General features: G+C 44.6%; 1 protein-coding gene across 1 annotated transcript in view; it reads left to right on the top strand.

Moving 5' to 3' along the window:
- The window catches only part of LOC118795428 (zinc finger protein GLIS1), a 68103-nt gene that overhangs the window by 9912 nt on the left and 41015 nt on the right, over positions 1–17176 (top strand). The window contains exons 2-4 of the mRNA XM_036553890.1: positions 2666–2824; positions 4536–5095; positions 5153–5775. Coding sequence (XP_036409783.1) covers positions 2666–2824; positions 4536–5095; positions 5153–5775 — 1342 coding nt within the window. The remainder of the gene's footprint in view (positions 1–2665; positions 2825–4535; positions 5096–5152; positions 5776–17176) is intronic.

The following is a 17176-nucleotide window of genomic DNA, read 5'->3' as shown; positions in this document are numbered from 1 at the left end:
GGGTAAATAATAAAATGCACGTTTATTTAACTCCCGAAATTAATTAGTCGCTTGAAATGAATTACACTCATGCATAAAAGGCAAAGATGGGAAAAGGTTTATCATAGTTGCAAATTTATCGAAGGATTAGTCACATGTGTGGAGCTTTGATTGAATCAACGATTTATCCTTGTGGCAAATTAGTGTGTGCAGGAGTGTTCTCTGGGGACCGATCATAAGTATGTGATAAAAGGCACGCAAATGTGTTCTCCGATGAGTATCCATTAGGGAAGATTTAAAAAGTGACCAAACACAACTGAAATTGTTGCGATACGTTTGGGGGAGAAATCCGGGCCTCTCTCTCTGGTCACTGTCCGTCTTGAATAACTCAACTCCTGCCAGGTGAGAGGAATACTTGGCTCCAGACCTGCAGCAGTTGATGTTACAGTGCGAACACTGTAGGATATTTCAAGATGGTAGCACTCTGCCAAAAAATCTGTCCAAGAGATGAAATACAGACCACCGCAACAGTCCCACAGGCCCCGCCCCTCACTTCCAGCCCTGAGTGGAACAATAGACATTCCTCTGGTAGCCACCTCACTGCAGCTCCCCAGCTCACGCAAAACGATGTCCCCAGAACGTTCCCACAGCGTTACTGCAACATTGCAACCCCAGAGCAATGTTGCGAGGGGGGTCACATCTCTCCTCGGAAGGAGAGGGGACGGCCGATGTGAGCTCAGCACGGTAAATTTAGGGGCGCATTTCCGACAGGGTATGAAATATTTGGGCTTTAGCACGGGTCAAAAAAAAAAAAACCCCAAAAATCCATCAGCGTGATGCCACTATCATAAACATAGTTAAAAAGCAGATTGAATTAGATGAAATTGAGTTAAGCAATATGGGAGTCACATATGGAACGTTTTTTCCTGGAGTGCCGTGAAGGTATTGACTTTCACTGGGGAGATATTTCCACTTTTCCTCCAGTCCCCTTTCTTTCATCTCTCTAAAGCATTGCATTAAAGTGCTTTGCGCAGCTACGATGCAGATTCTGATAAGGACCCAGAGCTGTGAGCCAAGCAGAGGGGCCATTTTTTCGGTGTGGAAATTTAATACAGTAGATGTCCAGATGTTTGATTTGTATCTCTGTGTCCAGTGAGACTGTGTCAGTGAGCTACAGTAGGCCATGGGGTAGCCTCTCTCTTGAGATTGGTCGGGAGTCAGGGCCCTGCTCCCTGTCAGGTCTCTGGATAGGCTTATCTCCTGTCCCTGTGCTGTCTCATGGGAGCATAACACCATGGGATTGGTTAACTCCAGGGGAAAGAAAGCATGTACAGGAATAATGCTGAAAGACAACTGGTCTGTATGTTGAGAGCGCCTGTCTCCTATGGCAGTCTGATTTCATGCTAGGCTTTTTTGAAGTGGGTGAGCAGTATAATTGTCCACATGTGAGAGGGCTTTTTTTCTTTGCTTGTTTTCATTTGCTGTTAGAACACCAAGCCCCCTTTAATAAAACCGCGTTCTTGCCATATTTCATTTAGAAAAATGCAATGTTTAATTTTTTTCTACACGGATGTTTGGCATGAGGTTTTTTTTGTGTACTGTAAGTGTGTGTGCGCATCTCAGTTCTGAGAACAATGAGGACTGCTCCCTCACTACAGTGGCGCATGTTAAAACATTTAACATCCCTGCAGAGAGGACCACTGGAGGAGTAACAAATATCAGACTTACAGTAGGGGTGTCCAGTTGTCGAACAAATCGTTTGCTTAATGAATTATTTCCATGAGCCATTTGCGTTGATTGAGTACTCATCTGATTCACCTCATGGATTTGTGTGACAGTCATCTGAGGCTCATGTACACTCACACGCTGTGTGTAGCCACCAGCTTAAACGGCTCATTGGGGAAAATGAGGAGGTGTAGGCTTCCAACCCGCCAGCCTATCAGAAATTGACACCTAACCCAGCAACTTAATCGGTCACCTGAACACGGTTGGGTCTGCACTCTCACTAATTTGGTTCATTCAGGTGAAGGTCTTGTTAGAACACTGCAGAAAGTGGCTCATGAACAGATTGAGTTAACCATGATTCATCTCTGCAATCAGAACAGCAGAATTAGTTCTGGGAAAAAAAAATCATATCATATTGATTCATTCACCCACTACTTCTCAGTAGCATTACTCAAAGGAAGTTGCTCGCTCGGGAGTCATCTCCCACTCACTCGCCCCCACCATCCCGTCAGGGTTCCAGGAGTGCATTGGATAAGGAGCAGAGCTCATAACTGTAAGGTTGCTGGTTCGATTCCCTGCTGGAGCACTGCTGCTGTTTCTTTGAGCAAGGTACTTAACCCATAATTGCCACAGTAAATGTCCGGCTATGTAAATGGATAACATGTAAAAACTGTATATGTCCTTCTGGCTAAGAGCGTCTGCTAAATGACAGTAATGTAATGTAATGTGCTGCACAGGAGTCTGTCTGTCAGCCCAGGGCCCTGCACATCATGAATGGCCAGCCGATCAAGCTAGGCATTGTAAGCTCCGGTCAGCCGGCACAGACGAACGAGGGGGGGGCAGAGAAGAGAGTGTCGTTCTCTTTGGTAAATGGCGTGTGAAGCCTGCTCCATGACCCGCTGTGTGTGTGTGTGTGTGCGCGCATTGCAGTGAATGGAGCCTGCAGCCCTTTCTGCTCCAGGAAGAAGGACGTGTCGGAGGTGGTGGGCGGGGACTGTGTGTCGGCCAGGAGCGGGCAGAACCGGACGGTGAGCCAGCCAGGGGAGCACTTCACCACCCCTTGTGACCGAACTGCGCAGGGCCTCTGTATCCAGGGAAACCATCACCATGACAACACAAGGTAGCTGGGCTGGGCTGGGTTGGGTTTAGCTGGTTTAGTCAAGTGTAGACTGAGCTTAAACTTTGTGACAGTCTATGAGCCTTAAAGCTGGTTCAGCATTGTAGAAATGGGAAGCTAGAGACAGAGGGAGGTCATGATTAATACCCTACCTCAGGTATCATTTTTCATTTAAGGAATGAGGTAATTTTATGAAACACTGCATTGCAGTTGATATTTAATCCATACACATATTTTTAATGGTATAGTTTGGACGTTTTCACACCAGTTCTTGTTAGAATAACAATTGTCAATTCATGCCAATTTCTAAATATGTGTATTACAACATAGAAGTTTTTAAACATATCAGCCAGATGTAATTGTGCATAAAATTACCCAACAAGGAACACAGACCAGCTAATGTGGTGGGAAGCCTTTTTTTTGCTTCAGTAGGAAATTGTTGGGATTAATTCTATGAACGCCACAGCTTCCACATAGAAACAACTTCAGACACGCCTGGCATGAACTCTCAGAGAGAATTAATCCAACCCAAAGGGGCCTGCACTCACAAATTCCTTTCTGAGTGTGACAAAGGAAGCCGGCCTGCCAGTGGATGGTTTGAATGTGCAGAATCTTTATTAACATTGGTGGGGTGCTGTTTTATTTTTTTGTCATGAAGGGTTGTGTAATTCCTCATTACTTCCCCCTGTCCCTTCACGTGCTGGGAAGCCTGTCAGAAAATGGACAAGAAGGTATTCTTTCCATGAACCAAAGAGTAAAATGACGCCTCTAATCTCTTGGGTGCATGACACAGACTTTATAATGAGGGAACTGACAGGAATTATTATGTAAAAGATCACAGCAATACCTGGAGAAATATGAACTCCTTCTCAGTCCTGGAGAAAAGAGTCCCACAATAATGTAGTGCTCTCTAAATGATGTGCCATTAGAGGCTGATATAATGCCAGGGAACCTGGTGACCCAGCCAGTTTCCAAACAGATGTATTTTTCTGACAAAGGATTGACCTTTTGTTAAACATATGAATGAGGATGAGCTTTCTTCCTTAATGCCCTCTCAAGTTCTAGTGTCATAATTTAATTCCTGCTCACATTTACAAATTTACTAAATTTCCAGAAAAAAAATTCCTGTATTATTTATTGCAGTATGTTTGCACAGAAAAGTACAACCAGGTCTATGTGCTCCATAAAGCCATGAAAGGGAAAAAATGACAGACATTTCTTGGGCACCATTTTGGCTGAACCATGTTGACAAGAGATTTATTATGGTGGAAGTGGACAGGTTTTACCATGTTCAGCAAACTCCCAAAGAAGGAAAAGAAAACATATTTCATGTTTTCACACAGATTCAGCAACAAAGCAGGTTTTTTCGGAAGTATATTTCTGAACTATCGCTTCATTTGACTTGGATGCGAAGTCTTCGCTTCCACGCTTCCAGATGAACCAACCTTTGTCTTTGACGGTGAAAGGACTAGTGATTAAGAACAAATAAACAGAGGCAAATCTGATTAAGGTGTGTTTGCTCTCCTCTCCTCTCCTGGGATAGAGCCTGCTCTGCAGAGCTTCGCCCAGGTGAGAAAGTTAAGTGCTTGCTTGTTGTGCCTTGACTTGAATGTGAACCCTGTTGAATGACTTTGCTACACCCTAAACTGCCCTGGCCTTTGTGTGTTAGCAGGAGATGGCTAATGCTGTGCTAATTCTGTGTGTTTCTCTGCAGGTGCCCTGGCTTTCAGGATGCTCTGGCGTCTGCGGGTATCGGCAGCGATGGCGGGCACTGCTTCAGCGGCACCCCCCGCCAGCCACCGCACATCAAGCAGGAGAGCCCGGTGAGGTACAAAATCCCGTCCGGGGTGCCGTCCGCCCCCGAGCCTCTCTCGGGCAGGGCCGGCGCGGGTTCGAGCGCAGGGCTGGCGAGCCTCCCCCCACCCGAGATCGAGCTGACCCACGGCGGCTTCGCCAGCGCGCTGTCGTCCTACCCGTTCGGGAACGAGGGCGGGCCCGTCCCAGCGCTGCTGTCCCCCGCCGACCCCCGCCACTCCGCCCGGCTGCTCCACACGGGCAGCCTGAAGAGGCGCTGCGTCTCCATGGCCCCCGCCGCCAGCACCGCCGCCGACGGCATCGACATCACCGCCATCATCTGCTCCTCCCAGATGTCCGTGGTGGCCTGCGTCAACGCCGGCGCCCCCTTCCTGCGGACGCCGGGAGTGCAGCGGAGGCTCCCCCCACACAGCCCCCAGGCGCCCGAGGAGGGCTGCGGCCTGCCCTCGCCGGCCGCCTGCCTGCTGTCCTACTCCTCCTCCTCTTCCTCCTCCTCCTCGGCCTCCTCCTCCTCAGCCGAGCCCGGGGAGCCCGACCGCGCCCACTGCGAGAGGCCCCTTCCCATGCAGGAGGCGCCGCGGCCCCTCCCCCCGCCGGGCCCCGACCCGGCCGACGGCTTCAGCGTGGTGGTGAACGGCGTGCTGCAGCAGGGCCTCCTGGAGGGCTGCCAGAGGGGGGGCGCCCTCAAACAGGAGCCCCTGGACGAGCTGTCGCACAGCGAGGAGGAGCTCTTCCACCACCCCCGCCACAGCCACCGACACCATCCCCTCCACACCGGCCTGCCCCCGCCCTACCACCTCCACCAGTACATCAGCCCCTCCCCAGGGGCCCTGCTGCACCTGCAGGGCCAGCCCCCCGCCTCAGCCCTGCCCCACAAGCCCTCAGGCCTGGCCGCCGCCCCCGATAGTGAGGAGGCCGGCGATCAGCAGACCTGCCGCTGGATTGACTGCAGCGCCACCTACGAGCAGCAGGAGGAGCTGGTGAGGCACATCGAGAAGGTGCACATCGACCAGCGTAAGGGCGAGGACTTCACCTGCTTCTGGGCCGGGTGCGTCCGCCGCTACAAGCCTTTCAACGCCCGCTACAAGCTGCTCATCCACATGAGAGTCCACTCCGGAGAGAAGCCCAACAAATGCATGGTGAGTCCCCACTCACAGTACCTCCAATGCTGCTGTCATACTGACGACTGGGGCCTTTGGCTCTGAATGAAGGTGAATTTAGGTCCTATCTAACAGACTACAAGTAGTTACAATCAAGGACAAACAGTAAATATTTAGCAAGTGCAAATCATACACATGGTGTATTTGTGTTTTCTTCAAGTTGTGTAAGATAGGGCCATTTGCAAACTAGATGTATAGATGTACAGAAAGGACTGCTTTCGATATAGGTGTTATACTAGACAAAGCTGCTGAATGTGCAGGTGGGCTCCATTAGACACCGCCACTGATACTGTATACAAACTACTACCAGTACATTAAGTAGGCACCTTTTTGTCCATAAAAGACTGCTGTTAGTGTACAGGACGGCAGGTGAGCTAGTGATTAAAGGACTTTCGTTAACATAGCTAGACCTGTCCGAGACCGTTGTGCAGCATATGGTTTTACGGGTTTTATAGACCCTGCTTGGCGCATATAGTTGGCTTCCTCATTGAGGTAAGCATGCCTTGGCCTGTGGTAAACCTCTATTGTTGTGCTTGCTTCCTGCTACATCAAAGCCATGTCAGTTCAAGAGGGGGCTTAATACAGTTAAACAATGACTTAACATCTTTAAACATTAACACTGAACATGTTAAACTTTGAATGTTTTTCCGTCCCAGAAATTAACTATTTAAAAATTGAAAAAGCAACAGTTGTAGCACGTAAGATGACCAAATATAAGTACTCAGCAAATTTCCACTCTCAGTACCCTGAGGTTTACTGGAAAAGTCCCAACTGCATATTACAAATACTCGACTACCCCACATTATGTGTTTGGGGAAAACCACATACTGTATTTGTTTTCACTTTGGTCTTCCGACACTATGTACACCCCATGTGGATCTGGAAAACTCCAATCGGTGAAACACATCTGGTTAACATCCAAATGGTGAATACATTCGACTCCATTATATCAGATATTCAAGTGGCTTGCAGTCCTTTGAGGATTGGGTTAATTGGCTTTTTATTGAAACCACCCCCCTCTGTAATCTGTAATGTAATGGCCGAATGAGGCATAGGAAAGATTTACGATAATATTCGCATTCTGTTCATGACTGTGTCATCATCAAACTCTTTTGGCCATCAGGAAAAAGAGGTTTTCATTCGACAAATGCTGGCAGTTCATCTCCTTGTGTTACATGCATCACCACAAGCACAGCTCCTCGAGAGCGTACACTGAAATTTTGTTATAATCAGAAACACCATAACAGTTTGCATAAACTTAAACAAAAGGTACAAAAAATGTTGAGTGTCCTTGGAATGTTTGGCCCTTTTTTCTGGCAAATTAATTTTCCGACATCTGAAACGATGACCAGCAGCATTAATGTGCCTGTGGTTTGTGAGGTATTCTGCAAAACTCCACAGGAATGCGAAAAACTCGTGTTGATTGTGCAACTTCTATCCAGCCCAAAACTGCCTGATCCCTGGTATGTGAGAATGTAGGGCAACTTGTGCAAATTCTGGTTTCAAACTGTACTTATTTAAATCTTGGATGCACTTTTTGCGTGCCTTGTTTTATAATACTGTTATATGTTCTGTTATTTTCCCTTCCGTCTTTCTCAAGGGAACTTATGAATTGATGTTTTTTAATGGATAAATTGATATTGATACAGCCACAAATATTGAATCTTCCGTGGTAATTTGCACAAGTGCACAACAACCGTTGGCCTAACCCAAGATTAGAAACAGTAACCATTTGGTCTGGACCCCAGCGCTTGACCCATTACCCCACTCTGCTCAGTATGAGTTTGATGGCTTACTAATGTGTGTGTGTTGGTGTGCACTCCTGTGTTCAGTTATGTCCGTGCTGGCCCCTCGATGGGTACAAAATGGGCACAAAGCACATGCCAATGAGGTAGCTTGTCAGCACACAGGGCTGAAAACCTCACCACTGTAAGTGATGTGTCTGCAAAGAGTTCATCCAGGAGCATTTTCTGGGAGCATGAAGGCATTTTCTAAGGATGAATCATGTAAAGGGGAGGGGGAGGTGGGGGTGGGGGTGTCCAGGGTCCAACACAACCTGAGGAGAATCACAGGCTGTAATCATGCGCATTTGGGATTATAATGATGATAGCACTGCTTCAGACAAGCATTTAGCTGAGTGTGAACTTTAGTCTGACTTTATTTAACTCTTCTAAGTGGTTACATATTTCCAGTAAAGCATTTTATTACATCCCAGAAATGTTAATTAGCGTAAGTGATTGATACACTTATAAGGTTGAACTTGCAGATGGTGACATGGCGTGTTATACTGTGGTTTGAATACTTTTCCCAGTAAGGTTTTTTTCCTTATTTGGCTCGTAGTCACAGCGACTCTATGACTGCTACAGTGATGACTTATCGTTGAGTGTATCTGAGTGAGTGTGTATGTGTGTACGTGTGTACGTGTGTGTGTGTACGTGTGCTTTGTATGTGTGTGTGTTTTGTGTGTGTGTGTGTGTGTGTGTGTGTGTGTGTGTGTGTGCGTATGTGTGTGCGTGTGTGTGCGTGTGTGTGCGTGTGCTTGTGTGTGTGTGTGTGTGTGTGTGTGTGTGTGTGTGTGTGTGTGTGTGTGTGTGTGTGTGCGTGCGCTTGCGTGTGTATATGAGCGCGTGCACGCACTCCGGACTGTTGTTCTGCATGTCTGCAGCAGACAAAGGCATTTTGGAATTCTAACGATTTGCTCAGAGGAAATGGATGAGACATCTTGATTTAAAACCAAACGCTTGACCAAAAGCCTGCTAAGTCCTTTATTATCTTTCCAGCGGCAGTTTCCACAGTACACTCATGAGGTAAGCCCAGTCGCATCCAAGTATAACACTCCCCCAACACAGCTGCTCCGCGTTTGTTACACGCGGCGTCTTGGCAGGAAAAAGTCATTATCAACAGAAGAATCGCTCTGACGGCTCGGCCTTCACCATCCCTACCTGCGCGCGTTTCACCCGACCCCCATAAAACCCAGCATCCGTAAACATTAAACACAAAAATGTATTTTACATTGAATTTCAAATAATGGATGCTTAAACTCGTTTTACGGTCATTGCTCAGGGCAGAGTGAGTAGTTAAAAGGAAACGACATAATCTCTCTGCAATATCCTGTTATGTTTCATACCTAATTCAGCTGTTGTTTTAGTTTATTGCATTTTGCTGTTGTCTACATTAATATTAAAAATATATCCAACAAAAATATTCTTGTAATCGTCCTAAGGCTTTGATATCTTAGTGGTCAATGTGAGGCAATTTTGGGGATTTGATGTCTCAGACAATCCAAATATGTAACCTGAAGTTCATGTAAATATCTATCAAAGCTTCAGATTCCTTTTGTCCGTTGCAGAGACAAAATTTGCATATGGGAAAAGCTGATGGCGGGTCTTGACCTCAACTTTTATTAACTCTCCGGTATTGTTTTATTTTACGTCCTAAGCCAATTCGATTTATAATATCTTTGATGGATGACGTAGCTGTCTGGGTTTAAGTTCAAATAATGAAAGCAGGCAAAGACCAATATATATCCTCTGCCGAGCGTCTGAACTTTGAGCAAAATACCATTATTTGGTTTGATTAAACTATTTCACCAATCTTGGAATTGGATTATGTTTAAGATTATTTTGACAGAGGTTTTGTTATGACGTATTTCTGGATATTTAATTATCTTTGTTCCCCATGTTGATAAATAAGTGCGGAGAACAGATGTGGTCTGTCTGGTTAATAATGACCTGAAACTGGAAAGAAAAACTGCAGAGCCTCTTACCGATGACAAATCCCACAATGCATTGCTGTATAACCAGTACTTATCAATCATCCATCATGATTAGGAGGACGATCAAAAGACGTATTTTAAAATAATATATTACAGTGTAATAAGTGGTATTGTCTGTCAAGGAATGTGAATTGTGCTGCAACAAATTGATTCAATGTTCCAGGAATGTGATTCCCGCAGTTTTAACTGAACCATGAAGGCCATGCGTATGGTGCATGTTTTATATCTTAGCATAGTTTTCAAAAATATATATACGGAGAATTTTTGAATGTTTAAGATGTTTTGGGAGCTGCTAATTTTCCAGAGAAAATATTAGTGTTGCCAACTTGGATTTTGTTTAAATCTCTGCTGTTGAAAAGCCGAGGTGCTAAACCATACCATCTGGATAATTTTTGGGGACCGTTTCAAACCGAGTGAGAAGCAGGACCCCCCCCCCCCCCCCCACGCCCCCTCACAATTAGCTGACACATACTACACAGTGAGCGCGTACACTAGGGGGACGGCCCAGCCGCGATGTCAAATAACCCAGTGTTTAAAACTTATAGCTGCAGCCTTACACGAAGGAAAATAAAAGTCAGCATATATCATGGAATTTAATATTTCAGAAAGCATGATGTCAATAAATTTGCCGGCGGGGTGGAACAACTGAACGTGCGTGTTTTCAGATCTATTACGCTGTCTCTCGGAACGGGGTCCAGAAAGCCCCAGAGACAGACACTGCCATAGAGTCATATTGTTAAACAGAGTGGGCGCGTGTGGGGGACCTTGTGTCAACAAAGACTTTGGTGAGCAATCAAGTGAGATGTTGAGATTAAAAAAAAGTAAGCACCGCTAGCTGATTAAAGCGGAGGCCTACACTTTTCTCCCATAAGCCGGCAGCGGCCGTGGCAGGCCGTAGTGTTTGTGGAAGGTGCTCGTTAAGTTGACATTAATGGGTTTGTATTGCTATAAATGCGTGGCATCTAGTGCTGTCGGGATAAGTTAGCCGCGGCGTTCACTCACAAAGCTACGCTTGCCGGGACTGGTAGCTACTACCCGTGATTAAGACTGATCCAGAACTCTCCTTGCTGTGTCGAGTTTCTGCTAATGAGGCACGGCAACGTAATGTTTAAGAAAACGCCACTGTTGGGGAGAGGCACGGGTAGCCGGACTGACAAGTCAATTACGCGCGTTTTACTAGAAAGAGTTTTACTGGGTGGAATGTGTTGTACATTGAACGGGGGGAATTACCTTTTACAGATAGCACGACTACAGGGACATCATGGGGTGTTAATGGCCTTTTACGATTCGCCTGCTAGCAGCATTGGCAACTCTGCAGGCCCAGAGCAAAGGGAAGTGAAGGGACAGGTCTTTTTAATGTCGTCTGTCACAGTGAGCGACAAACTCAGAAAACCATCTATTCAGAAGTCATATCAAAACCATATCACTGGCGTTTTAAATTGGTTATTGATTCCCAGTGAAAACAAGTGACCAGCGCTGACAGATAATTCACTGTCTAGATGTTAAACAACACAGGATCTGATTGTTGACTGAATTCCTGTAAATAGGCCCAACAGTTTTACAGGGCCTGGTTACGGGCACCTGCTCCGGCTGACCTCATGTTTTGCGGCCGGGTTTATGTAAAGGGGCAGACAGCAGCAGACACTTGTCTTTTCCCCTCCAGTCTCCGCCACAGCGGAAAATCTGGATCAGCGGAAAGCACCGGCAGCTATCGATTCCAGACGAGCGCGCCGCCGTCATGTTCGATTACAGTTCTCGTTACGGCTCGCCGAAGAGGCCCCCGCGTTCTGGAAAAGGACCGGCGCGTCGCACAAGCCGAACGACGTTACCAGTCATCTGAGAGGCGATCCATTGCAGCAGTGATGTCACCTTCGGGGGGTGTCCCAAGGAAACCAAAACAGACAGCACGTCACAATCCCCAAAACGTTTGAGAGAGAGACAGTGTTGTTCAGTCCACTTCCAAAATGCACACCGTTTCTAATAGGAATGTGTGTCTAAGTCAGGAAGGTGCATAACTGTTCAGCTGTTGAATTCACTTTGTCATTGCCTCATGAAACCCATTAGTGCCTAATCCCATGCGCCCCTGAGATACTTGAGCCCAATGTTAAGAGAAAAATTCTGACCATATGTAATGAAGGCATATGTAAAAATGATGAAATTTGCTGGCGGGAAACATATGACGTTTGTCAGAAGACTGACATTTTGGCAATAGAACGAAAGGCCTGGAAATGTATGAAGCTTGCTGGTTTATCTTGCCGGAGTGAATGAGGCCAAAATCTTGTCAGGCAATCAGAGTTATCCAGTCAGTCTTTATGATAATGCAGTCCAGTCTCTCCCCTCCTCTACACAGGACTGAGGCTGCACAATTGTTTGGGCTTCTTCTCTGCTGCTGAGACAGATTTATGTCCCGCCTCTATTTTTTAATTATTGTCCTGACAGGCGTATCCTCTGTGAATTTCATTCCACTGGCCTCTCCAGTTATTTGCTGGAGTTTTTAAATATGAATAATATGAATGATATTTGCAGTTACTTGCAGCTCTTTTCAGCTTCTCTCAGATGAATCTGACTTTTACTATCAAAAAATATGATGGGTCTTTTCTGTCAGATCCAAACATATGTGGTTGCCATGGAAAATAAAAACGTGTGTACATTGATAGTTGCTGGAGGGAACCAGCTTGAGCTTCACATCCTAGTCATTAACAGGTGGGCTGAGGTTTCAGTGAATATTTTCGGGCCAGCGCCACGCGTCAGAGAGGATTCAGATTGGCCGACCGTTCGTCGATAGCTGTGTGATCAGAGCCCGGTTGAGAAGAGGGACCGGCTCTCATCACTGCAGAAGGGATGAAATGAATTTCACAGTTTGTTTCAGCTTATTTATTTTCTATTGCCAGTTTACCCTCACTTGCCAAACGACATGTGTTTTTCCTTTTGCAAAGGAGAGCACTCAGAGCTCGCGTCAGAGGCAATCAGCTTGTTCTCCTGTTTTTTTTTTTAATTCTTTTCTGAACTTTTCAGAAATGGATTTCTGCAAACTGGGTAACCAGGCACCAGAGAATGTTTTGGACAGAACCGTGTTCGATTTGCTCTAATCACATTTCTCGGAAACGTGTTATTTTGAGTTTGTGATTTCGTAAACTTTTAGCACGAGCTCCGAATCTGAAACATGATCGTTATAGCTGAGCTCAACTTTGCATTATTATTGTGTCATAATTGTCCCTAAACAAGGCCTTAATTAGTTTAACCTTCAGAGCGAGGCATATCGGATTTTCTAACGTGCCACAGAGACGAAATTCAACTAATGCAAACAGGTCTTATACCCACTCAGAGTATTGTGCAGATCTCGGAGGGATTAAATCTAGATTTGAGGACTTTTAGGTCCGCAAGTTCTATCCAAATGCGTTCAGAGGGGAATTGAAGAAATTGTATTTCCACACCAGTGATTAACTTCAGTTGCCAGATAATTTTAGAATTGGAAAGAGCAGAGGAAAGCTCCCCATGGTCCACTGGAAACCTTTTGGACTTTCTCAGTAAGGGCAGAGGATGACATAATACTATTTGTGCTAATTCTGTTCCTCTGCTGCCAAATCATTGGATGTGTAAGCACTTGATGATGAGTTTTTAATATAATCCATTCTGATATTCAGAAAAGAATGATCCCACTGTTGCAGGACTTGAGGTAATAATTTTGCTATTTAGTGAGATGATAGCTTAAACTTCATAGCACTTCCGATTCTCCCCATTTGAAATTTCCTGTTTTAATTGTCACTTGGCTTGGCTGAAATGGACAGCCCCCAAACAGGCTTTGTGCCTAAGTAATTAAGGTGAATGCACAGCACATTGGAAGTCTGAGACATAGGAATTAAGCAAACATTCATCTAGCTGTTATGCCTGTAAAATGCCCCTGTTCTTGATTTGTGATCAGTCCAGATTAATTTCTCCGGGACCATCACAGGCAAACCACACAATGCCAGATTGATTTTTCACGGTGATGTTAGTCTTTCTAACTGATTAGTGTCTCTGTTTGCCGTCTTCATACTGCAGCTGAATTGCAGCCCTAATATATTGAAATATGTTATTTTGTATTCACACCAGAGTTTCTTTCGCACTGAGGACAGTACAGTTTGCTTGGAGACTATTGTGAACACCAAAGCTCAGTCAGGAAATACGCTGAAATGAACCAAATCTAAACACACTGAGACCCCTTGAAAATGTGGTCTTGGTCCATTTGTCAATGCGATGGGCATGGTTCATTGGGAAAGCTTTCTGTGTAGGAAATGGGCCACACATTTTCAGTTGACATGAGTCTAGATTTCTTTTGTCAGGCTGTCACAGGCTTTAAATATTTGGTAGCTAGCCAGGTAGTTAACCAGCTAACTGCAAGAGAGTGTACAGAGACATTTTGTCATCTGTGAAAAGGCCTGAAGTTGTGTTCCTTGATAACATATCCACAAATGTGGTGTTTCCTACAAAGAAACTTCCTATGAAGGCTCAATGTGTGGTGAACAAATCAGACTAAGCCCAGAGAAAATGTGAAATCCAACCTCAAAAATAAACTACACAGAAATTTCTGAAATTTGCATTTGGATACATGCAAGTGTCCAACAGTCAACATTTGTTTTCTAAACTAAGCAGATTTAACCAAGCCACTCTGAAACAAATTACATTTAAAATGGCCCAGGATTTTTGCACATACAATGAATCTACCAAATTCAAATTTAACTGTAATGTCATATCCAGGAGTTGCACCTATGACCCCCCTAGTCACGAGGCCAGTGTTCGGTGGTGTGAGCACAGATCCACTTATTTATGCTACTTCTGCAGGGATGGGATTGGGGGTGGCATCTGTGGAACGTTTTTTGATTACATTACTGCAGTCGGGTGTATTTATTGAGTAAACCTAGAGCAACGCAAAAAGGGCAGTGAAGAAATTACAATTAGCATGGCAGCTGTGTCGCTCCTGGCCCCAGTAATATGACACTTTGCTCCAGGCTCTGTGCCACCACTGCTTTGTCACAGCTCAGAATCCAACGGATTTATGCGAACCATCAGCTCAGGCTGTGCCCATGGCGGATCGGCCCAAAAAATTGCCCACAGGGGGCACCGTGGCCAAAAACAATTTTACAGCTTTGTGGCGTTGCTCGTGAACATGTCTTAATTAGGATCTGAGATCTGGAAGCCTTCGGGCTCTGTTTCAGGCGCTGACAGTTCAACAATAAGCTGCTTCTTTCGCTGACGGAGGAAGTCTGTCCAATTTTATACAGACTTTCCAGCAGTCATGGATGGACCTAACACCGCAGCCAAGCTCTCTTAAAAGCTTCTATGCTGGCGTAATACATTTCTCCTGTGAAATGAAGTTTGCGGTCTGCAGTGACTACATTAATTACAGGCAGGCTTGGGGGATTTTGACATTTCTTTGTGAAATATTCCTTACCTTTAAATATGCCAATCAGTTACAGATTGATGTATTTAGCTGAGCCGTGTAAGACATGTTCTAGCAGATGGTGATGTCCTCTCACTCATGGAATTTAGTGAGGGTGCTATGGCTGACCATTCAGCTGCTTGCTCACTTTGAAAATCCAGATACGAACCCAGTTCGCTGTTTCCACTAGATGTCCTTTTAAGGACATAAACACGCAGAGAGTGTGTCCTTTTTATGAAAACGGAGGCACAGTAGGTAATCGGATCTATAAAACAGGTAACGCTGGCAGGAATATCTGTTGAAATCCTTCAAACCTAATTAGGGGCATTTAAATTTCATGTGACTGAAAGCATGTTTTTATAGCCCGGGTAGTTTATTGTTGTGCCTGGTTACCTGCTTTACCTCCTCAAGCAGCAAGAAAACGACGTCCCTGGTATTTTCACTGTATTAATTATACATAACTCCAAAACAAGGGGAGCACATCTGTCTTTCCTATTTAGTGTTTGTTGATGCCAGGCAGGGCCCCAGTGTCCGCGTGTGTCAGTGGTCAGAACAGGACCTTCCAGATGGCTCTGTGATTCAGTAAAGGAGCGAATTTCGTTTCTGGAAACCTTGGCAGCGCGAACCTCTGAGAGCCTCGGCCAGGACCGCGCCACACCACCTCACTTCTGGAATTCGACCTGGCAGCAAGCGCTCCCCGCGAGTTTATTCACAGCAGCCCAACAAAGCCGCTCTCCACAAAAGGCGGCGGCGAGCACGTTTACAAACCTTTTCATTCATCGCGATCCTTCACCATTCTGTTTAAAGATGAAGGAATGTGAAAACTGCTCTGCCTCCTAGAGCGAGGAAGCACATCTCTCTGCATTTAAAGACGTCAGAAAAATAAGTTTTATGTTGTTTTTTTCTGTGGGCATTGGCCAAACAATGCATCTTTTTTCCAGGTATGAGGAACATGTTTGCATCACCTGTGCCTCCGTCTCTATTAATTGTTAATTACCTTGTAGTACATTTAGCAAATGCTGGTTGATTTAGTGTCATACATTTGTAATCAATTATTATAGAAGCCATTGGAGGCTGAGTTTGTAAATACTACCATACTGTGGTTTATAAAATTTTATATTTCTCCAGAGAAGAACAGCAGAAACCATGTGAAATGCTATTCTTTGAGACTGTGCCACACAGTATTTCTTCTCAAATATGTTTTGTTTTAGAAAACAATGAAATGAATAGTTGTTTTTACAACACACTTGTGAAAAGGAGCAGTGTTTTCCAAAAAAAAAAAAAAAAAGAAATGCACCATACGAACACGGCATATGTTTAGAGTTTCATCGTTGCGTTGTCTAAATTCATTTTACATAGATGTAAAGGGGAATGAAACCCTGGCTAATTTTGTTCCAGACTCTCTGAAGTCTCTTTGTCTCCTTGATGACTGCGTGTCTTGTGCACTTACACTTCCCTTATAGATTACACCGAGAGTCGAGAATATAACACTTTGTACGTTTCCAAAAAAATTGCTTATTATTCTCTGTAAGGAAAAAATAAAACTTAAATGGGTGTTACGGATGAGTCAATTTAATACCATAAAGGGATTAAGCCAAAACTTTAAATTAGGTCATGCTTAGTGTGTCTATGGAAAATTGATATTAAATATGAATAAACAGCGTTCTGTAATGGATTCAGCACTCTTATTGGCAAACGCAGTAAAGCCGGCTAAAGCCAAGGTCAGATTCATATTACTCGTAAGGTAAACAAGTGCCTGGTGAGTAATTTCAAGCAAAATATTCCATAAATACGAAAACGGCATTTTAAATTATGTTTGGAATGGTAATGTTCCCTATTTTAATGGGAACACTTTTCATCAGTTGGCAAGTTTGTTTAATCAAATTTTACATAATTAGGTGGGAACTGAAATAATTGTTGCATTAAAATGCAGAAGCTTACAGTACAACTCTTGAGTTTGGACATTAACTTTCTGAATGTTACCTGGTGGACACATTCAAGCCTGTGTGTGTGTGGTTGTGTGTGTGTGCTAAACTTAAACTGTATTACGCACATTTAAAAGGTACAGAAAATTCCCCTCTATATCTATAAACAACAAAGGAAAATCACTTCATAAATACTCAGGGATAAATCTCAGCTTTTCCAATAACTCTTGCTAGAACTTTCAGTAATGATATTTTCATATG

Source organism: Megalops cyprinoides, chromosome 20 (genome assembly GCF_013368585.1).
Source record: "Megalops cyprinoides isolate fMegCyp1 chromosome 20, fMegCyp1.pri, whole genome shotgun sequence".
NCBI lineage: Eukaryota > Metazoa > Chordata > Actinopteri > Elopiformes > Megalopidae > Megalops > Megalops cyprinoides.
The sequence above is the reverse complement of the archived record's forward strand: the minus strand, read 5'-3'. Positions and strand labels throughout refer to the sequence as shown.